Source organism: Ceratotherium simum, chromosome 16 (assembly GCF_057802395.1).
Source record: "Ceratotherium simum simum isolate JZ-2026a chromosome 16, ASM5780239v1, whole genome shotgun sequence".
Classification (NCBI taxonomy): Eukaryota; Metazoa; Chordata; class Mammalia; order Perissodactyla; family Rhinocerotidae; genus Ceratotherium; species Ceratotherium simum.
The window spans coordinates 8,989,394-9,015,890 of NC_141915.1; the positions used below are offsets into that span (position 1 = coordinate 8,989,394).

A 26,497-nucleotide genomic window follows, 5' to 3' on the forward strand; every position below is an offset into this window, starting at 1 on the left:
TAAGGGAGATTTTTGGAGTGATTGGAACTGTTCTGCATCCTAATTGTGGTGGTGAATCTATTCATGTGGTACATGAATCTACAGATGGTTAAAATTCATAGAACTACACACACACACCCATAAAAGTTAATTTTACTGTGTGAGAATTCTTAAATTTAAAAAAGTGAACCCAAAGTTCAAGTTAATGAATAACTATTGTAAACAACAGTCAATATGACCCAATTCTCACATGACTTGACCACTATATTTTATTAAATCTAAGGTGCCATTGATCTTTTTAATATTCTCTTAAGGAAAAAAATATATAGCTGTCAAACTAGCACACAATGCTCAGATGCCATCAATTGTGAGACACCTCAAATTTGTGAGATGCTAAATTGTGAAACCATGCGTGCGTAGAATCAATGAAATACTGTATTTCCTTTACTGAAGTCTATTGCTCAGTCATCTATGGAGAAACACAGTACTTAGGATTTTCCTGTATGACTATAGACCTCTCCTTCTACTGTTCATGATAAATAAGGCCATTTTGAACAAAGTTTCATTCTCGTTGAAGATGCCGTTGTTTAAAGCCTCTTTTTTTTCTTTTCCCCAGAGAAAAGCAATTTGAAGCTTAGCAAGTCATATAATTAGGACTGTCACTCACCCTTTTCTGATATATACCTCCAGCTGCCTCCTCCCTGAACAAAGAACAGGGAAGACTGTTAGAACTCCCATGGTCTGAAATGACATGAGGGCAAGTAGAGGGCTGAGCTCCATTCTAAGCCTGTGGTTCTCTTGAGACACTCAGGAGGCTGGATGGCCTAGTGGCTAAGATCATCTGCTTCAGAGACAGCAAGACTGGCCCTGACTTGGCCTCTTATGCATGTGCAATCTCGGGCAAGTTACCTGGTCTTCCCAAACCCATGTCCACCTCCTCATCTGTTTTTCAATTGTAGAAAGTAGACAACACTTAATTTGTTAAGAGATCTACTCCCTTGACAAATTAAGTGTATAATACAGAACTGTTGACTATACAAGTGTATAGTTGTAGTTGTATTTGTATACAATTGTAGTTGTATAGTATACAAGTGTACTATACAATGTTGTACAGCAGATCTTTAGAGATTATTCATCTTGCTTAACTGAGACTCTATGCCCATTGATTAGCAACTCCCCATACCCTCCTCTCCCAGCCTCTGGCAACCACCATTTCATTCTTTGATTCTATGAATTTGACTATTTTAGATACTTCACATAGGAAAATGATAGTTCTTGCTTCTTGGGTACTGATGCAGGGATTAAACATTGATGACTATAAAGTACAATCAATGAAACTATTATGATAAGAGTGAAAGAAGGTGCTTGCTTCTACAAAACTCTTGCCCAAAGGTGTTCCAGAGATAGACACAGAAGGCTCTAAGTGAGCATGATGGTTAATCTTATATGTTAACTTGGCTGGACCACAGCGTGCCCAAATATTTGGTCAAACTGGGTGTTTCTATGCAGGTGTATTTGGATGAGATTTACAGTTAAATTGGTGGACTTTGAGTAAAGCAGATTGCCCTCCACAATGTGTGTGGGCCTCATCCAATCAGTTGAAGGCCTAAATAGAACAGAAGGCTGACCTCTCCAGAGCAAAAAGGAATTCTCCAGCAGACGGCCTTCTGACTTCACCTGCAACACCAGCTCTTCCTGGTTCACCAACAGACTGCCTTCGGACTTGCCAAGCCTCCACAATTGTGTGAGCCAATTCCTTAGAATAAATCTCTTCCTAGATATATACACACATCCTATTGGTTCTGTTTCTCTGGAGAACACTGACTAATACAGTGGGAAAATACCCTTAAGCCAAAGAAGGGTTCTTTTTCACTTTACCCCTTTAGTGATAATATATAACAATATTTTCCCAAAGGGTACCTAAAAAGAGAAAGTAAGATCTGGGTAACATATGATCTTGTGCACTCATTCAGTAAAAGAGAAAGAAGAAAAGGAGAAGAAAGAAGGTACAAATATTGAATATTAGCACAGGTAAGAGCTTTGTGAGGTCTTCAAGCCCTAACTTCTTACAAATGCAGGGAACCCCAAATGGCACCCTGCACCACTCCTCATGAGGCAGCCTGTTTGACTCTGGACAGTGAAAACTAATAAAAAGTATGTCCTTTCAAGAAGTCAGGATCTTCCTTCAAGTTCAGAGGCCAACTCAGACGAAATGGAATCCCTCTTTCGTATGGTATCCCTTCCATATTTGAAGACTACCATCTGATTCCTGATTCTCTTCCCCAGGCTTTGTTTAAAATCCCCATCTTCTTCAACCCTTCCCCGTAGTAGGACACAGTAGGACAGCATTTCCAGTTCCCTCACCACCCACCTTTAGGATATGGTAATGATATGCTAATGTTCCTCTTAAAATGAGGCTCCAAGAGCTCAAGGCTCCCTCCAAATGGGGTTTGGAGTGAATATACTAGGATGCTTTTGTCCATACAAAACTGTGTTTATGTAATTGACTTTTTTAACGTAAAACTAAGACTAAATATCCTTATCCATGTTACATTTCACCTTTGAGATTATTTCAACTCAAACTTGTTAAAGAAAAAAATGTATGTACAACTGGTAAGCAGGCTATCTAGGCCTCCATCAAGCTATGGATAAAAAGAAGCCAGAAGTAGAAAGCAAAGTGTTTTGAGCCCTATAGGATTTATATGTCCTTACTTGATGCCACTAGTTATGGGGACTGTGTTCAAGATAATAAATTGCCCTTTTTAAAGCTTTTAGTATTTTTTTCCTTTTTCCATTCTGTCCCAGAGTGGGTGACTCTCAATTCCATTCTCCTTGTCTCCCTTATAGTCCTGTAATAGTCATCTCTCAACCGAATCACACTGCATCTGTCACTGGGTGACTACGGCCAAGGCAGACAACCATGCCCTTTCACAGCTGTGAAATGGGTTGGCTTTGAAAAGATGCATTCCAAAGTTCCCTCTGACTTTACAGTCCTTTAGATCTGTGATATCTTAGGTCCCAACATCTGTTTGACAAGTCCCCACTCCCCAAATTTCTGCAGCACCAAATCTACTCACTGGTCAGAAACATCTGCTGCCCTCTTGGCTCCCACAAGGGTCCTCAAGCCAAATCTCACCAGGTTGTGGGTCAGAACAGGAGTTTTGTTTCCTCTCTTCTTTTTGACTGTCTGAAAAATAATCACAAGATATCATTTAGAGTGAATTGTTCCAGGCATACTAAAGTTCTAAAGAGAACTGATTCATTAGAATCTACCTATTACTTAGAATACCAGTTTGAATCCAACCCTTAAAATATTTTAAAAGAGTTTGGGGGGGCCGGCCCCGTGGCTTAGCGGTTGAGTGCGCGCGCTCTGCTGCTGGCGGCCCGGGTTCAGATACCAGGCGCGCACCGATGCACTGCTTGTCCAGCATGCTGAGACGGCGTCCCACATACAGCAACTAGCAGGATGTGCAACTATGACATACAACTATCTGCTGGGGCTTTGGGGAGAAAAACGGGAAAAAAAAAAAAAGGAGGAGGATCGGCAATAGATATTAGCTCAGGGACGGTCTTCTTCAGCAAAAAGAGGAGGCTTGGCACGGATGTTAGCTCAGGGCTGATCTTCCTCACCAAAAAAAAAAAAAAAAAGAGTTTGGGGAAGATTGGTAGAATTTAGTAATGCATCTTTGGGTCTTCACGATGATAAATAACTAGTTTGACTGAATATTTTGCTTCTCAATAACCTGTGTTAGAGTGAGAAGAAGTTGAACCATTTTATGGAGGAAGCTCAAAGAGGCAGCAAACCCACTGCGAGACAAATAACCCCGGGCCTGGAACCAGGGGGCTCAGACCTGGTCTAAGCTGGGCCACCGACTCACTGTGCAGCCCTGGGCCAATCACTTGACCTTTCTGGTCGTTATTTTTTCTCATCTGCAAAACAAGGGCCTTAGAGTAGATTGACCCTATGGCCTCTTCTAGCCCATGGTCCTACTGTTAACAGAATGAAGAGACAAGCCACAAACTGGCAGAAAATTTGTAAATCACATATTTGAGGAAGGATTTATATTAAAATATATAAAGGATTCTCAAAACTCAATAATACAACTAACCCAATTCAAAATGCATAAAAGATTTGAACAGACACTTCATCCGAAGAAGATATAGTGATGTTAAATAAGCACAAGAAAAGATGTTTAACATCTTTAGACAATAGGGAAATTAAACTAAAACCAAAGTGAGGTACCACCACATACCTATTAGAATAGCTAAAATTAAAAAGACTGACCATACTAAGATTGGTGAGGATATGGAGCAACTGGAACTTTCATTCATAGCTGGTGGAAATGTTATAACAACTTTGGAAAACAGTTTGGCAGTTTATTAAAAAGTTAAAACATACACCTACCATATGACCCAGTCATTCCACTCCTACATATACACCAAAGAGAAATGACAGCATATATCCACACAAAGACTTGTACACAAATATTTATAGCAGCTTTATTTGTAACCGCCAAAAAGTGGAAACACCAAAATGTCATTGGCAGAAGAATGGATAAATAAATTGTGGTATATCTATACAATGAAATACTACTCAGCAATAAAAAGGAATGAACTATTGATACATACATCAACATGGATGAATTTCAAAAATGAAATGAATGAAAGAAGCCAGACTAGAAATAAATACTGGATGATTCCATTTATATAAAATTCTAGAAAATGCAAACTGATCTATAGTGACCTAGTGACAGAAAGCAAATTGGTGATTGCTTGGGGACAGAGGGGAGCAGCTGGGGTGCACGGAGAGAGGAGGGAGAAATTACAAAGGGACTTGAGAAAACTTTTGGGGGTGATAATACATTTATTATGATGGTGGTGTTAGCTTCAAGGAGATGGACAGATGTCAAAACATATCAAATTATACATTTTAAATATGTGAAATTTATTGTATGATGATTATATTTCAATAAAGCTGTTTATAAATGAAAACTTTTTAAAACTTTAGGTAAATGCTTTATGGGGAATTGGAAATTCATATTGCCAAAATAATAATCCACAGGTTACTTCCTAGTGTAGGATCCCAAAAAGGAAACCCCAACTCCAGTCTCGGGAAGGCGCGGACCCACAGACACAGAAGACCGATCTTGATGCAAACGCAAGAGGTTTATTAAGCGGAGCTCCGGGTCGACACGTATCTCTCGCAGGAGACAGAGGAGTCGACCCCGGACCTTAAAGGGCAAATTCTTATATAGGGTTTGGGAGCACAAAGCGGGAAAAGGTTGGCGCAGTCTTACATGATTGGCTAATTTAAAACATTTAAACAGTTACATTTTATGGCGCGAATTGCTATGGCGCGAAGCGATTATCAGGTTACACACACGCGTCCCCATCTGGACCCCCTCCACCCCGACCCTCCCAAACTTATCCCTCTGGAGCACTCTCTTGTTCTCAATTCTTCCCCGAACAGTTTAGGGTGGGTCTTCCATGAATAGAAACGTTCCCTCTTATACCTGGAATCCCTAGGGTGTGGAGGTGTCTGCCTCTAAGGTAGTAACTTTTTAATTTTTAATATAATTTTTACTTCCTTCACTAGTAGCAAGGGATGAAATGGAATGTACCGTGGAGTCCTCAGACAGCCTTCACCTTAGCCGAGTGGTCACTGTCGGCACATCGTTAGGCAGGTGAACCAGATATTGTGTGTTTTATGACAGACACCATATAGAGCACCCAGCATCCCCCGTGAGGTATACTAACCAGAAACGCTTAACTTGAAGACATCAAATGTTTAGATCTAACTTCCAGGTACAGGAAGTACAAGGGATAAAGGAACAAGACACCCTGAAGAAGCACCATCCAGAATTTGGGGCATTTTGTGTTTAACTGGCCTGGTCTCTTCAGCAAGTCTGTGTGGTTAGAGAAAGGGACTGGGCTAGATTAGAGGAACCTTACAGGACCCAACCACTAGGTACAAGGTGTGGAGTCAGAATGGATCTCAGTTTGTACAAATTTTCTGTACTGGGGGCCCAGTGGGGAAATCTGAATAGAGACTGAATATTAGAGGAGATGGAAAGGTACTGACATGGGGACATAGAAATCATTAACCATGAAATGCAGGGTGCAAAACATGTATGAGATGATCTCACTTTGGAAATGTACAGGGAAGGAAAGAACTTTGGTGTTAATGGCAATTTTGGGGTGGTGGAAACTTTTTTTCATATTTTTTCTTATTATTTTATAATTATCTAAAATGCACATACACTACTTTTGGTTGGGGGAAGGGATTTTTTTAATGGAATAAGAATGTCAAGAATTATTTTCATGAGTGTGCTTCAATTTAAATGAGTTCCTGGCTGGGGCCTTGTATCAGAGCTGCAACCACTGTCTACTGCCCTGGGACATGGAACTTGATCAGAAATGGAGTAAAACTGAACTGCTAAAGATGTACATTTGCTTCTCAAGACACATTTGCTGCCCCCCAGGCAAGCAAGACATGTGTGTGCAAGCACACGCGTGCGCACACACACACACACACACACACAAAGGGCACCTTGATGCGCGGCTCGTTCTCTCTGAGGATGAGCAAGAAAACCGCCCAGTTCTTGTTCCCTGCTGAGATCATGGCATGCGGGACTCAGGAGATCCAAGAACCGGCTTATGTGGCCTAGCACTTAGACCTGAGATGGAATGGCTATTTGTTTGGGAGCTTTCCAAGAAAATTAAATCTCCTGCAGTAAAACTATGGTAGTAGTTCTCAAAGTGTAGGCCCCAGACAGCAGCTTCACCTAGGACTTTGTCAAAAATGTACATCCTCAGGCCATACCCCAGACCCACTGAATCCGAGGCTGGGGTTGGTGCCCAGCAATCTGTGTGGTAACAAGTCCTCAAGGCGACGCTTGCTGGAGTTTGAGAACCACTGAACTACGGTGTCCTCTCCTCTCCCCTAACTCACGCCCTGTGCCAATAAACCTGCTCCTGCCAGAGAAGAGGGGGTGCAAAATCCTTCTCATTGACCCTCAGATTTTGTCAATTCCTTGGGATTACAGCAGAAAATATGTGGATCACAACTATATAAAAACCTATGGATGACCGTTCAGAAGCAAATTTATGGTGCTATTTATAGGTGATTTTATGCCTATCGAGAATAAGCTCTTTTTTTTTCTTTAAGTTGTTCATAAACCTTAAAAAAGTGACTATTCTCCCGCTTTAACATGGGGCTTTTGGAAATGAAAACACTATTTTTAACTGGGGGCTTAAAAGAACCTGGTAGATTAAGAAATGTATTAAGAAGAGTGTACATCAGGGCCTCTCCACCTCGGCACTATTGGCACTTGGGATCGGATAATTCTTTGCTGTGGGGACTGTCCCATGCATTGTAGGATGATTACAACATCCTTGGCCTCTACACGCTAGATGCCAGTAGCACCATCCCCCATCCCCAAGCTGACAACCAAAAACGTCTCGATATTGCCAAATCTCCCCGGGGGGTAAGACCCCACCCCCCACCCCCACAGGTTGAGAACAACTGTTGTACATGAAGGTGGGTAGAACTGGCTTTAAAGTGCTCAGAGACATCTCACTTACCCTCCTAACACGAGCTGTCCCCAGAACTTCATCTCTAGAAAAAGAGAATGACGTGATATCTCAGTTATTCGCATCTTTTAGAGAATAAACTAGGGGCTAGGGTGAAGGCATGGTCTTGCCTTCTTTCCTGCATGGTGAACTCATCCCCTCATCCATAGATGCCCAGCTGGACGGCTGCCTGCTTCCTGAAGCTTTTCCCAGCTCTTCCTCCTCTACTGCCAGTCTGGTTTCCCCCCAGAATTTGAAAGAAACTAATAAAGAGTGGTGTCAAAAAATTCCAAAGAAAAAGAACTTTCCAGAAGGAAATATTGGCCCACAGTGCTAAGTGCTGTGGAGGGGTGGAATGGGATTGGGACAGAAAGGAAAGCATTATGTTTGGCATTTATAGGAAGCCATCAGATAAGCCATCGAGGAAGTCATTGATGATTTAGCAAGAGCAGTTTCACAGCCTTGGGTGTGGATGGCTGATTGCACCGGTTTGAAGGGTGAAAGGAAGATGAGGGAAGAGGGGAAATGACCAGAGCAGAGAAAGAGAGGGCAAGGATGGGGCAAACCTTGCCATCGTGGCTCACAATCTTCTCACCTTGCCTTCCTAGCACCCACTAGGGTCCTGGGTCCAAACCTCACCATGTCATGTGTCAGCACACATCTCTTCTCCTTCCAGCAATGTCTGTGTGGAACAATGACATACCAGTGAGTCGCAGGGACTGGCTCCCCCCTACTGAGGTTGAAAGGAGCTTAATACGTCATCACTGATTTATGTATGATCCCTGGAGACTTAAAGAGCTATAAAGTAAACTCTATCTCTTGTCTCCTGTTCCAGAATTCCACAAGCCTCTCTCTATCTTGATGGGTTTCTTCCTGTGTGTTTCTTCAGAAGATTTTGCATACAAACATGCGTTATTCGAATAAGCACAATAATTCCTGTCCCACCACTGCAATTTACCCAACCAGACAAAAATCTCGGAGAGACAACCCAAATATTCACTGCAGAAGAATTTAGAAGAGAAAAGTGTAACTATGAGTGAAGAGTGTCTATAGTCAAATCACTCTGTTTTATTTTCTTCACAGCACAAATCACTATAAGGAAACATTTACTTGTTTTTTGTCTGTCTCCCTGACTAAAATGTAGCTTCATGAGAGCAAAGACTTTGTCTGCCCTCATCAGCAGAGGACCCTCAAAGCCTAGAACAGTGTCTGACACATTGCATACAGTCAATAATTGTTAATTGGGTGGATGGATGGGTGAACGGGTGGATGGATGGGTGGGTGGGTGGATGAATGGATGGCTGGACGGCTGAGTGGGTGGGTGGGTGGATGGGTGGATGAGTGGATGGATGGATGGATGGACGGATGGATGGGTGAACGGAGATGAGTCAATCTATCTCCATCTCTCAGGCCCAATTGTGCAACCCTAACCAAATAAAGGCCCACCCAGACTCCCATTGTAATCTAATTCCATCCTAATTGAACTGAGTATTCAACGTTCAAACAAGGAAAATATGTTGACTCATTTTTTTACCTTCTGTTCCACATGCCTCCTCACTAGGAAACAAGAAAGTGCAGTCTGTTAGAACGTTTCCTTCTTTTGATCAGTCATGAATAATTCAGAATAAGAAGCTACTTTTGCAGATCTAAAGAATTACTTAAACCTGAGGTTTCTTGGTGAGAAGCTCTTAGTCCCAGATTACCCTGATTCTGTGGGCAATGATATGGAGGCCTTGGGGGAGGGGGAAGGCCTCATTCTGTTTCCATGTTCTGGCTTGGCACTGCCCAGCTGTCAGGGAGTGAGAGCACTATGGCCATTCCTAGGGATCGATCCAACAGAAGGGGGCCCAGGTCCACCTCATCCATGCATATTCAGTAAGGATATGCTCATTTAAACACTGATACATTTCAAAGGTTTACATAATAAATAACCAGGGGTATGCATAAATAGCCTTCACCTTTGCTCTGTCCACAATGTAAACCCTTTGAAAATACCAGGCCAGCTAAGTGTTCTTGTGCAAATGAGAAGGCTTCAAATGCTTTAAAAAAAAAAAAGCTATTCAAACATTTGATCTGGCTGAAAATTTGGACTAGTCTCCAGTAACTAAAAGGGCCATGGCTCCCTAGGGGCTCTACAACTTCCTTTCAGCTCAGCCACAAAATCTTACCCCGCCTTCCTTTCAAGTCAGTTCTTCACCCACCAGTTCTACCAAGTCCTTCTTGATTATTTGTACTCACCACTCAGAGACTCAATGTGTTCCCGGAATTCCAAACTGAAAGCCAATAAGACAAAACCTAGCTACCTATGCAGCTCATCCTAACTGTGTGTGGACTGTTCTGCTGGTTTGATCTGTCCTTGGAGGAAAACGCTGAAAGGGCCGGTAAAGACTTGGAGGAGTGAACAGCGGAACTTGGCAAAATAACGTGGAATGAGCAGAGGTGGCCTGTGCTGACAGGACCTCCTCCTTCTCCACCTAAATTCCTACTGCTGCTCTTCAGGTAAGTGCTAAACCCTTCCTGACTCCTTTCATGAAAATATAGGATTATTTTCCAATTAGGCCACAATTATTCCTTTTCAACTCCTCCACTGCATTTGGTAGGACCCAATAGACACCGACATTATATGCATTCTCACTTTATTTTTTAATGACTTAAAAATGTTTAGACTACTTTTTGCCAAAGTTTTCCAGGGTCCCCGACGCTCCGCCTTTCTGCCATTTTAGTATTTCTGAAAAGCTGTGTTTACCCACCAGGAAGCCAAGGTCTTGACTGTCGTCCTCCGGACCCCAGGGTAGATACTCTCCAAAGGAGACTTGACTTTTCTCACCTCCGAGGGCAGTGACTCGTGGTAGGCACTCTGCAGCTTCCTAAAGGCATCCAGGCTCCTTCCTCCTTGACAGACTCTCCAGCATCCATAGAAATAACCAAGGACGCCAAGGGGCCTTCCTTCCAGCATGGAAAAGGTGAGAAAGAGTAAACACCAGGAAACACATGGGGAACAAATATCTTCTCTTGTATTTTTTAAATGGAGCCATTTCTTATACACAGTAAAGTACACAAATCTTAAGTGTACAGCTCAATGAAATTTCACAAATGTATGCATCCATGTAACCACCACACAGATCAAGTTACAGAACATTTCGATCACCCCAGAATGTTTCCTTATTCCTATTCAATTCCTGTCCCTCTGAAGTAACTGCCATTTTGACATCTATCACTCATAGATGATTTTTACCCATTCTTGAATCTCATAGAAATGGAACCATAGAGTAGATATTTTTTGTGTTTTGCTTCACTTGCTTCCACAATTCTTCATGAGTCATTCCGTTTATTGCATTTATCAGTAGTTTGTATTTTTGGTTTTGCTGCAAAGTATTCCATTAAATGATATTTTGCGGGCCAGCTCCGTGGCTTAGCGGTTAAGTGCACGCGCTCTGATGCTGGCGGCCCGGGTTCGGATCCCGGGAGCGCCCCGAGGCACCACTTCTCCGTCCAACGTGAGGCCGAGTCCCACGTACAGCAACTAGAAGGATGTGAACCTATGACATACAACTATCTACTGGGGCTTTGGGGGGAAAAAACTGAATAAATAAAATCTTTAAAAAAATAAAAATAAAAAAAAAATAAATGATATTTTGCAATTTGTTTATTCACTCTAGGGATATTTTCTAATGACCTGCAGTTGCGTTGACTCATCTTGTCTTCTGCCACGTCCATTCTGCTGTTAATTCCATCTACTGAGTTCTTAATTTCTGATACTGCATTTTTGTTTCATTTTTAGAATTCCCATTTGACTATTTTTTAAAAGATAGCAGTGCTCTGGTGAAATTCTCCACGTTCCTCTATTTTCTTGAAATAATTAGAGCCGTTTTGAAGTCCTTGTCTGCTCATCCTAATATCTTCACGGAAACTACGTTTCATATGTTCTCCATTATACGTGTTTCAGTGGGGCTTCCAGCTGAAAGCAGTAAAGTTCTAACCCGAAACTGCTGAGCATCAGTGCCAAGAGAAGCTTCAGCAGATCACTTTGGTTCCTTTACAAATGACCTATGGGTTCCTTTAGAGGCTAAATGACCCACCACGTTCCTTAAATAAACCAATTCTTGCCGGGTTACTGTGTGGGCTACATTATGTTTGAGAAAATTCTGACTGAGGTCACCCCAGGGTCCCCATGAGGCTGTTCGAAAATGAAATGGGCTATAGTTTTGCTACAGCGGGTCAGGAAATATCAAAGTCATAATATTTCATTGTGCCTGTGACCACCCCTCCAGTCCAGCTCTCTGCCCAGAGCTTTATAATTTCAGATTCTCTGTCCTTTCAGCAAACGCTTCCAGTAAGAATACTCCCCACCTGGTTCAGATCTTTCATTTAGTTTTGGGTGTGATTCATGTGTCCTGGTTTTCTAAAATAGAAAAGGATAATAGTTATAAGACGGGAATATTCCTGAAACACAGCTTTTATTATGTTGCTTCCTTGGTCCAAAGTATTCAATGGCTCCTTACTACCTATCCTGGCATCCACAGTCCTGTCTTTTAGATTTGTATTTAATTAACATCCTGCACAAGTCTACTGCTCCAACTAAGCTAGCCCGTTCCTGAAACATTCCAAGCTTCCTTTGATGGTTTATGCTGTAACAATACCCACCCCCACCCCCCCAATCAGGAATGCTTCCTCGGCTTATCTCCTCTAAAACTCCTTGTCCATGGGCTCCTGAAGGACACAGTGTCCCATTCATCTCTGAAATCTTAGCAAGTGACACAATGATCAGTAGATAGTAGGCAATCTAAATATGAAATCTCTACCATTATTTTGGGATATATTAACAAGAGCTTCATCTTATTCTTTACTGAAAATGACTCTGAGATCTCAAGCTCTGAATTTTTCCCCCCTTGATCACTAGGTAATCAGTGGATCACATCTTAGATGGAGGTTATGTTCTAAAGCCAGTTCAAATTCTAAACATTGAAAACTGTCAAATTTTCCCTTGAAAAACCCTGCAAGTTACCCATAAAAAAAGAATGTTGATCATTTTAAGTATACGATGCCTTCTTTCGGTAAGTCCAACATAGCCAAAACAGCCAGCTTTTCCTGACATTGGACTAAATGGCTCTTTTTCAGCTGGGAAACGTACGAGATACATGGCTTGTGTTCAGAAGCCATGCTGCAGGAAAAATACATTTTAGTTCGTTTTTTATGTGTTCGTTTTGTTTTCTTGCCTCCGGATGCAGAGTTGATTTCCCACAAATCAAATGTTCGAATGATGAACTCCACTGTGGTCGCTCTCCCTCCGCCACTCCCTCTCTGCCCCTCCTCTGAACCTGTTCTTCCACATCATGGGGTCTTGGACCTAGTTCTCAGTTTATTGGCTCCGTTTCTGCTTCTCTTGTCTTTCTTTGAAAGCTTTCCAACAGTCCTACCACTTCCCTCCTGTCGCATCCCATTTGACCAAACTTTAAACCTGTGTTTTCATTGATTTTCTTCAATATTGTAATTTCTCCCTTCTTAGAACATCCATAGCCCTTCTGCAGGTCCCTACTATGGTACCTGGACATCTTTATTTTGCTCAAGTTACAAATAATAGACTAGCCTGCCAGTACATTGTGGGCAGGAAGTATATCCCATCCGTGCTCTGTACTCCTCACAGCACCTGGTACAGTGCCATCAACATATTAAGTGTTCTAGAGTGTTTGTGGAATGAAAATGAATTAGCGACATATTAGGAAGCATATATTATGGATTCAGGGGGGAGCTGCTGGAAATGTACATAAAGATGTAGAGACTGATTCAGAGCTGAGTTTTCTGTGCATAAGGAGCTAAAGCCTTGAAAGTGGAAATGGAGGGAGTGACAGATATGGCAGATACTGAAAGGAAAGTCTTCGAGGTTGGAAATACGGTGCAAAAGACAGCTCCAAGGTTTGTAATCAAGTGACTAAGAGATTGAATTTACCATTTACAGAGTAGGGGGTATTTTTCCATGGTGAAGGTGAAGACCCATGAGTTAAATGTGTTGAATCTGAGGTAATGATAGGACAGCCAGGTGAAAATGTCGAGCGTGAAGTTAGAAACGAGACTGCAGTGCTCAGGAGAGGAACCTAGACTCGAGCTGTGGATACAGGAATCCCCTATTGAAAGTAACGTGTATGAGACCCCTGAGAGAAAGTGGACAGGAATGCCAGTGGACAAAGGCTCATCCTTGGGACATTGTTGGGACACACACCATAACCAGGGTATAGACCACTAGCCACATGTAGCTTTTAAAATTAAAGTTAAATAAAATTAAAAATCCCGTCCCTAAGTCACACCGGCCACATTTCAAGCGCCACATGTGGCTAGTAGATATCACGTTGGACAGCATAGATATATAATATTTCCATCTTTGCAGAAAGTTCTAATAGACAGCACAGGTCCAGACTGAAGGAAAAAAATTACAACTGAAATGAGAATTGTTGTACCACCTTAGGGACGGACTAGGGTTGGTTTGCTAAATTTAGTAACTTTGCTGTTTGCAGCAACAACTTATTTTAAAAATATTAACTTTTTTTACTATGTAAGTAATAGATGGCTCAATATAGAAAAATATTGAAAAGTTGGAAAGCGTAAGAAAAAAATTAAAATTCTCACCAACCTACTTACCCAGATCTAACTATTGTTAACATTTTTGAGTAAATCCTTCCAATCTGGTCTTTTAAAAATATTTACATTTAAATAATAACGGAAATCATATTATACATACAATTTTGTAAACTGCTTTGTTCACCTGAAAGTATATCATAAACATTTTCCCAGCTATTAGCCCATGTCTGATCTAAATTCCTACAAGTGTAATGCTGGGCCATGAACATTTTGAAACTTTTTTTCAAATAATACAATTTTATAGAAAGTTTCATCAATTTTCACTCCCACCAGTAAACGTATGAAAATTCTGGTCATCCTCTGCCCATTCCTAACTTTTCCCAAGGTAATTTAATTGCTTTGTTTTTTCTAGCCTGAAATATATCACTTGTTTTAAATATTTTTGTGTTTACTGGTCAATTACATTTATTTTATGAATTTTCTGTTCATGCTCTTACCTATTTTACTATCTGCCTATTATTTATAAAACTGTGCTTCATATATTAAGTATTTATTAGCTATATCTACCTACCTCTATCTCTGTGGAGATCTCTACATATCTCTCTAGAGATATCTATATCTACAGAGATAGAGATAGATATACAGATATCGCCTAAATATTTTTTTCGCTTGCTTCTGATGTAGAGAAATTTTAAAATTTGTATACAATCAAATATTTGTCTTTTCCTATTATAGTTCTTTCTTTGCTTTTTCTATTAGACTTCTCAGGTACTAGTCAAAATATTTTCTTCTAGTTCTTTTATTACTTCAATTTTTAGAAACAGTTATTTTGATATCTAAATTGTTGTTTGCTATCCAATCTATCTCAGCATGTTTCTGAAGATGAATTAGAGAAAAATCATATTAAAACATTATTTAACCATTATTTGCCCAAGTAGTCTTCTTACCACCTCTGAGAAGCAATTCATATGCTAACAAAAGCATGTCTGTAATTTGAGATTGTTGACTGACAAGCAGGCTACTGACTAAGGATTAGAAGAGATTAAAAAAGAGAAAAATTATAAGTAGAACATGGAAGCAGTAAGGATTACTGCAATACTTAATTAGCCCTTCCTTCCAATATTCACTGTACTGGATGAGAAAATCTTTATACCTCTTCCCTCTGCTGAGGCTCCTTACCTTCCTCCTATGGGGCATCGCCACAAATAAGACCCAATATGGCCTCTGGTACCCTCCAAAGATGAGAGAAGAGTGAAGGCAGCTAGTGGACCGAGGAAGGTCTGATGGGGAACCGCTAACATACTCAGCCTTCTGGTTCTGGAATGAGAAATGACGCTAAGCTAACACTCCCTGCTTCCAAGTCCGACGGAGTTAAGGAAAAGGACATTCGCTGCTTGCTAATTTACAGTGCCCCCTCCTGGCATTCACATCTCTGATTGCCCTTGGAAAATCAAAGACCACAGACTCTCCCAAATGGCCATAGAGAGGAAGGAGCTCAAGCTCAGCCCTAAAATCAATCCTTTTGAACCCAGCTTTCCATGGCTAGAGTTTTGTGTCACATCATTTGTCGGACAATTGCTTTGTACTACAAATATAACTCAGAGATTATTTTAGTATGAAGTATTTGTAACTTATGTTGATAAATAACCCTAAACTTCTGGAAAGATTTTCACACATATGTATGTAGAGGCTACTGAACTAGATGTCCAAAACCCTCAAGTTGGGGCGATTGAGTTATTGCCAGAGGGGACTAGAGGAGATTACTTCATTCTTGCTCCCTAGTCCCAGTTACGCCACTAACCAGCTCCTGACTTGTCCTTTTACCCTCTAGGCCTCAGTTTCCCCATCTGTGTTACAGGACTATGCCTCTATGATTCTTCTTTTCCTTCACCAACATCCGTCATTATTGCCACTTGGTTTGAGGAAGATCACACCTGTGAGAGCACAGACAAACCCAAACCACCTCATGCGCCATCTACTGTAACAGGAGGACTGTTCCACCTGCCTGAGTCTACCTCAGGGTCTGGGGGGGCAACACAGGTCGGGGTGTTTGAGCTGAAGCCCTGAAGAATGAGCAAATATACTTCACGTGGCACCAAACATGGGAACAACCAATTACTCAGTTCCATGTAAAATAAGGAACTGGTTAATTATTGCATTTTCCACTTGCAGACTATATTCTTGTGTTGTGGAGGCAGGTCCAGGGAATGAGGACATGAATAGTCAAGGAAGATAACTTGTTCTGTTGGAGATAGGTCATGTGTCCAACTTACTGTATTTTTTTAAAACTCATATTTGGAGATCATTATAAACAAAGGAGATGGGTGAACGGGTGGATGGCGGATAAATAATTCTCAAATCTTGTGAAACTTGCTTAAGTAACTAGTTCAAAACAGTTCTTACATCCTGAGAAAGGCTTAGTCACTCCATTAAAAAAAGCTTTAAGTAAGTTCATTGGTGAGCACAAACCCTGGACTCGGCAGGCCAAGATGTGCTTGAAGGTAAGTAATAGCACAGGAAGTGTCGTAAGCCCAGAAGAGCACAAGCTGTAGGCAGAGCACTTGAGAGGTGTTATGGATTGAATCATGTCCTCTGGAATTCATATGTAGAAGCCCTAACCCCGAGTACCTTAGAATGTGACTATTTGGAGATAGGGCCTTGGAAGAGGTGATTAAGTTAAAATGAGACGCTTAGGGTGGGCCCTAATCCAGTCTGACTGGTGTCTTTATAAGAGGAAGAGACACCAGGGATGGGCACACACAGAGGAAAGGCCTTGTGAAGACACAGTGAGAAGGCAGCCACCTGCAAGCCAAGAGAGGTCTCAGGAGAAACCAAACCTGCTGATACCTTGATTTTGGACTTCTAGCATCCAGAACTTTGAGAAATAAATTTCTGTTGTTTAAAGCACTCAGTCTGTGGTATTTCGTTATGGCAGCACCAGAAAACTAATACAAGACGGTAGAATTGACCTGGGTTTGGAGTACCCTCAGAAAGGCCCATCCAGCTAAAATTACTAAGATAAGTTGCTGGTTAAGAAGCTCAGTAACCAGTCTTTGCTTTGTGTGGTTTTTATGAAAGGTAAATTTAATTCATTTATCTTTGTTGAAGTAAATGCGCGTGTGTGTGTGTTTCGATATGGGTGCCTGCAGAATTCTGACTTGAAGGACTGTGGGGCTGTGATACGAGCCCCCAGCGTGGTCTTGTTGTAAGGATCTCAGGTAAGGCAAAAACCTAGTGAGGAAATGAAAAGCTTCTTTAGAACTGACCTGAATGCTCAAGAACTTAAAAATTTTTACACAACAACACACTCTCATATCTTAAAGCTAACAGTAACTCCAGTATTGGGTTACTCTCACCCGAAAGAATTTTCTACAGCATCTGTGTTTAAACAAAACACTCTGCTATCTCCACGGATGGATGGATAAATGATAGATTAGACAATAGATAGATAGATAGATGATAAATAGATAGACTAGCTGGGTGAGAGAGAAAGAGAGATGAAAACCAGTTACCCCATATCTTTGAGTAAAAGCACCTATTTGTTGGCTAGTGAGTCCTGGATGCTGAAATGGTTGCTGGTTCAGAGTGTTTCCACTTACCTTCCCTTTGGGTCCAGGAAGTATCTTCAGTCTAAATAAGGAAAAGAAAAGACCCGGAAGAACTTGTTTTCTAAGGAAACAGGATAGTTTCCTGGGGACATAGCTCCTGTCAGCTCTGGGGACTCCTTTTCCCTTTGCCTTCCCAAAGGTAAGACCTGTCCAGATTTTGGCAAACCTGTCTTCCCTCCTCTCTCCCTCAGCAAAAACACACCCTCCCTGAGCTAGTGGGAAAGAGCTCCTTCAAGGTGTGGTGTTGGGAGGGTGGGACCTGGAACATGGGGTGATTCCACAAAGCAGGTGTGTTGGGAGAGGAAACAGACCCATCTGCTTTGGGAAGAAACGTGAGACTTTGCCCAAGGGGCCCCGTGGTCGAGCCACTAACAACACCTTCATGAGGGGACCCTCTTACTTCCAAGTAATGGTGAGGCCATTCCTGTCCCCTCAGTCAAAGCTGTACCACCTCTCCACTGGAAGATTATGAAAAAGAAAAAAAGAAAGAGAGAAACTAGCTCGTCCTTGTGTCCTCTCTGAAAGAAGGACTACGAGCCTGGAGCAGGGTGACAACAGACGCCCACCTGAGGGAAAAGTTCCTGGAACTTGAGCATGCGGAAGCACATCCAAAACATTGGGAAACTTAAGGTAAACTTATTTTTATATGGTATGGTGCTGTTTTTAAATAAAATATGTAATATGTTTTTCTTCAATCTCCAGATACCTCTTCAGATGAAGTACTCCTAAGTTTAAAGTCATGAGTACAATTGTTTTTTTTTTAAACATTTTTTTTAACTTATTTTTCCCCCAAAGCCCCAGTAGATAGTTGTATGTCATAGTTGCACATCCTTCTAGCTGCTGTATGCGGGACACGGCCTCAGCATGGCCTGAGAAGCGGTGCATTGGTGCACACCTGGGATCTGAACCCGGGATCCAAACCCCGGCAGCCGGCATCGGAGTGCACGCACTTAACCGCTAAGCCACGGGGCCGGCCCATGACTACAACTGTTAATACACTACAGATTGTTACAGAGTGTCCAGAAAATCTAGAAATACAGGAGAAATCATGTATTTATTGTACTTTTCCCATATTAACAATCGGCCCCTTTGATGGTCTAATGAGATTGTCATTACCTTTATTTTTACCACCTCCCTATGCTGCCTAATTGTGATGCTCATAGCATTCATCACCACCTGACATAATCAAATGTGAAAGATTTGGTAAACCGTAAGTCAATATATAAGCAAGGTTACTAGTCCATTGATTACTGTTACTGCCAAAGCGTGAGTCTAGCTCCACATCCTTTCTGGAGAACTGATGGGAGGGACCCACCTGAAGAAATGTGCCAGGGGATGAGGAGCCTCCAGGCTGGAGGACATGTGTGGTGATGGCAGTCACCCACAGGAGCAGCCTTGCTCATGAGCACCTACGAGGTCCCTCCCTACAAACTCCCAGAAATATTTGAAAAGTACATCATAGAAATTTGCAGTAATGTGAGAGCCACTGGAATTTGGATGATTTTCATGGATGTGGCATTTGTGCCCCCAGGTCACTAAAGCCTTAGGAAACTTGAATTGCACTAACAAGTCATTTTTACCTCTATTCCAATGGAGCTGCATCGCCCATGCATTTAACTTATGTGCATATAATTTATGAGAAATCAATTACGGTGGATTGGCAAAAATAAAAATAATAATAAAAGGATGAAGCAGCCGATGTGTGCTGATAAAGCCTGTAGAAATACTTTGTGGGTTATTTTAAGGGTTTTCCAACATTGAGAAAGAACTAGAAGGCATTGTTTAGGTGGCCAAACACAGAGGTAATGATGGCTATGACAACATCCTTAAAGGAGAAATGGAATTAACTTAGGATTATTGAGAAGCCCTGACTAAAAAGAGTTAGAGGAACTAATAGAAGCATTTGCAGGATTCTATGGTAACACAAAATTGGGTACCCCGCCCCTCACAAGTGACACAAAGTAACTCCAAGGGCAATTTTGACTCTGACTTTCGAACATAATCCCCACGTAAGATTCGATTCCACAGTACAATGACTAAAGAAATGGAATCCTTCTCATATGCTGCATGTGTTTTGAATTTAGGGAATATTTAGAGTAGCATGAGAAGCAGCATGATTTCCTGATGGAGAAGGAGGAGTAGATATAAGCCTATTAGGAATCTTTTTGATCCAGGGTTCATGAAGTCCATTGCCTCTGACTCATCAATAACTATTTTGGAGAAAAATGAACAAATAAGCCCACCCTTCACCTGCACGCCTTCATTTTTAGTGACATATTTACATTTGGCGCCTCTGAATATAAATCACGGAGATGTTCCAGAGCTTTGGGCTTCTCACGGTGGCTGCACACCAAATATTTGCTGCTTACTCACTTTCATTGGCTGCTATAGTAAGCTTCAGCCAAAAAGACAGAAATGTGACATTTAAGAAACAGTGCTGCTGTTGCTTCAATGTGGGATGAAATCTGGGAATTTAAGACCAGCCTGGTGCTTTTTTGAATAGTTTGGTATTGTGAAAGCTAGAGCCACTATAGCCAAATGAAAGACTTGTGAAGGCTGGGTTAACTCACTCATGCGTTCAACAAGTATCTTCTGAGCACCTATCTACTCAGTGCTATTTCCAGAGCTCCTTCTGTGCACTGGAGAGTCAGAGGCCTCTCCATCACAGAAGTTACTCACAATAAATGAGTAAACAAGTGGTGAAGATAAATTCAGATAGTGAAGAGTTCTATTAGGAAGAGACAAGGGGGATGCTGCTGTAGAAAAGGTGCTCAGGGAAGACGTCTCGAAAGGGGTGATATTTGACACCTTCCTGAATGATGAGAAAAAGCCAGTGCTGTGAAGAGAAGGAATGTTCCAGGCAGGGCAGCAAAGGCCAGTGGAGCCAGAGCCTAAAGAGGGCAGACGTGGTGCAAGACGGGGGCTGTCCATATGGCGCCCTCCCAATGGAAGGTCTACTGCAGGGAGAGTTGTGAGCCAATTTGCACGTTTAAAAGCTCACTCTGGATGCTTTGTGAAGTGGTTGTAAGAGGGCAAGAGTGGGGAGAGAGAGAGACAAGTTAGGCTATTGCAGTTCTCCAGGGGAGAGTTGGCGGTGTGCAGACCAGGGCAATAGTCATGCAGATGGAGAGAAGTGGTCAGACTCTAGATGTTCTGTGTATCTCTTAAAATAATTCTGTTCACTCTGTCTGCACTTTGCTCCTCAACTGCCCTTGACACTTGAACATGGTGCTCATTATGAATCTATTAAGCTTATTACCATGCCCCACATTTATACAGAACTTTCCATTGGAAAACGTATATTGATACTGTCTTATTCGACTCTCATAGCATCCCTGCGAGGCAGACAAGTCAAATATTAACCCACCTACAGAGGTTAAAAGTCACATAACTAGAAAGTGTCTCAACTAGGTGCTCTGATTTCTAATCTAGATTCTCCCTCCCCAAATAACACATAATCTACACATAAAAATCAAATAAACATGTTTTTCATGGCATTGTGAGAATTTAGCCCATATTGATGATGATCATAGAGTCCAAGAGTAAAACAAGTTAGGAAAACATTCCAATATGTTCTAACTATATGCAGCCAGATGTTCCAGATATACATGTGAACCTAAATGTATAAGAATATGTAGGCTTTCACAAGACAAGGGAAGTGACCAGAAAGGGGCTGGTTTAAGTCACGGAAGATGGTCGTAGGGGATGGGAGAGACGGATGGAGCTTTGTAGGATACAGAGAATATTACAACTGGAAGGAAACGTAAGAGACAAGGCAATACTATTTTACAAATGAGCAACTCAAGGTCCACAAAGAAAAAAATGGCATGCTGAGATAAATCTGTTAAGTGGATGAAAGAGAGGTGGTTGGGCTGGAAAAAAAAAACAGGATGAAAGCCATGGAATGAATAATTCTGTCTAAATCTGTAAGGGAAAGAGGGAGACTAGAGAAAAGATGAGTCTAGAAATAAATTAGATAAAGGGAGACGAGCGCAGAAAAATGGCAGACTCACTGTGGGTGACTGTCACTGTCTCCATATTGGTGCCCGCTGGCAGGCACTGTCTCCTTCCATGAGGGTCAGGAGCATCCAGCGGACATCCACTCCTGGGAATCTCCCTCTGGAACCAGAGTCTTCTCCTCCTCTGCTCTCCAATGGCCCCCCGTTTCTGCTTCTCGTCCACTCCTTTGATTGCATTATCCCGACCCACATCAGTCAGCGTTTTGCTTCGGTTCCTTTCCTTGCATTTCCTGTCCTTATCATTTGTCTTTCCCTTCTGCCTGATAATTCTGGAGGGGTAGAAATTTACAGGAAATATTTGAATTAGGGACTCCCCATTAGTTGCCAAATCAGGTCCAATTGTCTTAGGTGAGCTCGTGGCTGCCCACTGTCTGGCCAAAAGACACCAGCTTTATTCTACTCTAGTACCCAGCACATACTCAACACCTTGTCAAAAGACACTACTATTCCCCCACACAATCCCACCCTTTCACAGCCTCATGCCTTCACTCCATCCAGGATGTCTTCTTCTTTATTCCCCATATTTTGAAATCCTTGATTTTAGGAATAAGCACAGAAAGTAGACATGTGTTGTTTTTGCCTGCCCAGCATCCATTTCCTTCTAATTTTCCTTTGGGAACCACCTTTTTCCCACCTCAGTCATGTTGTCTGCATGGGACTGACCCTTCCGCTGAGTCCAGCAGTGGACATATCGCCAGACCTAATAAATCAGCATATCACTTCTGGCCACAGCGTTCAAAGACAGTCACAGGAACTGTCTCAGGCCAATCGGTGTCTATATCAGGACTTTGGCTAAAACTTTTAAGGGAAAAAAAACACAACTTTTTCTTTTGAGGTGAATGAGTTGGCAGCAGTGGGTCTAAGCAAAGAGAAAAACTCAAAGAGGTAACTAGAGCATTGAAGCTGCTTTTGCCTGAGAACGTCTGCTGATTCTAGGAAACCAGATCTTCAGTTTTCATAGCTTTGTGGGGTACGGGAGACTGAAAACTGAGCCCAGGAACTTCAGAAATAGGCAGTCATATTGCAGTAGACTAGATCATTCTTCAAACTCTTAACTCCTCCTTGTAATAGGATTATATACCCATACCCTTTGCCGTGTAACTTTGGAATGCCACCTAGTAGATGAAGTGGGGCAAACAACTCTGCCCTACTGATTTGGGGCTTGGCGAAATGATTTGCTTTGATTACATCCAGCCAAGCCCCGCTGTAGCTGACTTGTAGATCCGTGAGCAAAGAATAAATGCTTACGGTTGTAAATTACAAGGTTTCGGGGGTATTTCTTACCATAGCAAAATCTAATTCACTCATAATGCTGGAAGCTAAAATACCCCAAATATCTACGCCTTCAGTGTCAGGGCGAAACAGAGTAAGTCTATCATCCTCCTTCCAACTTCAGAGCACTGCAAAGAAAGTTGACTTGATACTGGGCAGGTCCCACACTTCACAAATTACAATCCTAAGTATGTCCTCCTTGGAATTTGTAACACAAATTCATATCCAGGTGATCCAGAATCCGTTAAGCTATGAATTAGTTTGATGAAGTTTTAGGGTGCTAAAGTTTCTAGGTTCCAGAAGAAGCAAATCTTCTTTGGAGAAACTCACCTTCATCCAGACCTCAAAGAGTTTCTACAAAAAAATATATAGTCTAAGGAAAATGACAAGTTCACAGTCAAAAGTAACTAAGCACATAACAAAACAAAGATAAGTCATGATAAGTGAGAAACAATAGACAGTGGACAGTAGAAACACAAGTTAGGAAGCAATTATGTTTAGCATGTTTTAAAAAGTAAAAGATAAGCCTAATGGTATCTTTACTGAACAAAAAACTATAAGTGACTATCAGAATTGAAAAAAAAAAAACTTCTAGTAATAAAATAAAATGACCAACAACAAAAAAAAAACCCATGGTAAGTTTAAATAGAAAATTTTATATAGCTAAAGATAATTAGCAGACTGGAAGATAGATCATAGAAATTATCCATAATATAACCCAGAGAGGCAAAGATGATGGAAAATATGAGAGAGGTTAAGAGGCATGGAATGAGCTCTAACATATATCTAATTGGAGTTTCAGAAAAAGAGAATAGACATAAAAGGGCAGATGCAATATTGGAAAACATAAACTCTGAAGAATGAGTGATTCTAGATGTTCCATCAAACATCAAATAGCTAGGAATAAATATAATAAAAATAAGGAAGACCACTAGAGTGGAAACTACAGATGTTATTGAGAGAAATTTTTAAAGACCTAAATAATTGGAAGGATATACCATGGTTATAGATTGGAAGACTCAATATTATAATGATGTCACCTCTTCCCAAACCAATCTATAGATTAAATTAAATCCCAATCAACATCCTAGCAGGAGTGTGTGTATGTGTGTGTGTGAATTGATTAACTAATTCAAAAATGTATACAGAATTGGGAAGGTCCAAGAATAACCAAAATAGCCTTAAAGAAGAAGGAAGTGAAGTGTGTTAAGGTTTATGTCTTGTACTGGTTAAATCTACCCGTAAAAAATATTAAAAATATGAGTTTAAAATTTTTAAGTGAACACTAGAATATAAATAAGATGTCAACTTCAAAACTACTAGTGAAAAATAAATAAAACTTGATCACTTCAATAAAAAAGACAGGAAGAAAACAAAAAATAATAATAATAAGTCCAAACACATCATCACCACAATAAATGAGACAGGGTTAAATTTCCCAATTAAAAACAGAGATTCCCAGATTTGGCTTTAGGAAAAGATTCAGCTGTGTGGTATTTACAAAAAACACACTCTGTAAAAATGGAATATTGAAAGATACAGTTGGAAAATGCTAACAAAAGGAACACAGTTGAAGTAATATTAATGGTAAATAAAATTCAAGTAAAAATGGGATATTTATAGTGACAAAATACAAATAAGATATAAATTAGGCATATGATAATATTTAGTTTTGAAATATATAAACAAAACTTAATGAAATACAATGGAAAATCATAATCATGGTAGAATACTTTAATGGTCTTTTCATGATGTGTCTACTACAGATATCTCTGTACCTCGCAGACGGCAGGCAACAAACGCTTATCGATTCATCAGAAAAACTACTGATTTATAATGATGAGATTTTAAAGGAATAACTTTGTGGCTAAACAGCCAGAAACTTTGAAAGAAAAGATAAGTAATAAGGAAAAATATCATTAGAAACTGGGCCTTGTGACAAAAAATAAACAATTGAGCTATTTTTTTCCATCTTAATGCTTTTCTTCAGTTTCTTAATTTTCCATAAGTATATTATTTTTATTTCAAAAGAAAAAAATAAACTTCATGTTGCTTGCTGCCATCTCCAGTCCCCTACACCTCACCTTGGTTCTGCTGGAGTCTGTGTGCTATCTCCACTTTCTGGAAAACGGAAAAGATCACCAAACTTACACTGGGCTAACTTTATTAGAGCTATTTGCTTAGAGTGTGTATTTCTGTGGTGAGTGCCCAAAGCTTCTTAGTCCCAATTTCCAAGAACAATTTTAACTTCTACTGAAACCCCAATGTCAATCATGATGGGAGCAAATTCAAGGAAACTCCTCAAAAACTCTTCACTGAAATCTCAGATCCCTTTATGATCCCTCCTTCACTTTCATTGCTTACTTCCAAATCAATTGCTAGAATGTTCTAGAAACCGTTCCTTTTTCTCCACTCCATCTACCACTACCTAGCCCTAGACCTTCATCATTTCACATCTGAATTATTATATTCATCTCCTAATTGCTCCTGAGTATATTTCCTAAATTTTTCCATGTCATGCTTGTACTCAAAAATTTTTAAAGTCCCTAATTATTTTTAAAATCAAACTTAAATGCCTTATCTTGTCATTCAAGACCCGTCAAAATATGGAGTCCCTGAAGCTTGTGCGTATTTTGTAAAAAAATCTATTTATCTATCTATCTAGATATATCTCTATACACTATATACACTATATATGTCTTTCTCGATATACAGATGTAGAGATAGATGTAGTGTGTATATATATGTACATACTCTCATATGTATGTGTATGTGTATATATATACATATATATACTCTCTGTCACACACACACACACATAGCAAGGAGTATCTAAAGTCCAAAAAAATAGACAACACAATGTAAAATACTGAGAACTTAGGGCCATATAGTATGTCAATACAGAATGGCAGGATTTTAACTCACCTGATTCAAGTATTTAAAAACCAGAAGCAACAATGCTTTTAATTCATGAAACAACTATTTGGAAAGCCTGCCCCAGTTGCATGTGGTGGCTACTGCAGCAGACACGAGTCATCCCCTGAAAATCTGCCACTCCAACCTCTGCTTCTGTCCTCACGGCGTCTTCTCTCTCTGCCTCGGACCCTCTGCCTCCCTCTACAGAGCCCCTCATGCTTACAGTGGGCCCACGCGCGTCATCCGGGAGGAGCTCCCCATCTCGCTATCCTTAACTTATCGACATCTGCAAGGTCCTTTCTGCCATGGAAGGTAACATGTTTGCAGGTTACAGAGATTAGGACATGGACGTCTTTGGGGGCTATTATTCGGTCTATCACACGGCCCTAACTCTGTATCCTTGCACCACACTCGGGGCTCAGAGGGGACGCAGGAGGGGAAAGGAGCAGCCCATACCTTGCCCTCTGGGCCTCTGGGGCCCAGCAGAGAGGCCAGTACCTGCAGGGACAGGAGGAGGCGTGGCCGGGGGCTCTGCACAGCCTGGGGAGGTCCTCTGCT

General features: G+C 41.0%; 1 protein-coding gene across 1 annotated transcript; it reads right to left on the reverse strand.

Annotated features, from left to right (window-relative positions):
* Window positions 1-502: 502 nt before the first annotated feature.
* Window positions 503-26,200, reverse strand: LOC147914880 (uncharacterized). Its single transcript, XM_087440241.1, is given in 12 exon segments — window positions 503-680; window positions 3,057-3,166; window positions 7,486-7,597; window positions 8,147-8,233; window positions 8,510-8,525; window positions 9,074-9,108; window positions 10,302-10,493; window positions 11,895-11,953; window positions 17,724-17,754; window positions 18,133-18,190; window positions 21,746-22,020; window positions 26,163-26,200. Coding segments are annotated over 12 exon segments (1,080 nt in total). The 3' UTR covers window positions 503-613.
* Between the last annotated feature and the right edge of the window lie 297 nt (window positions 26,201-26,497).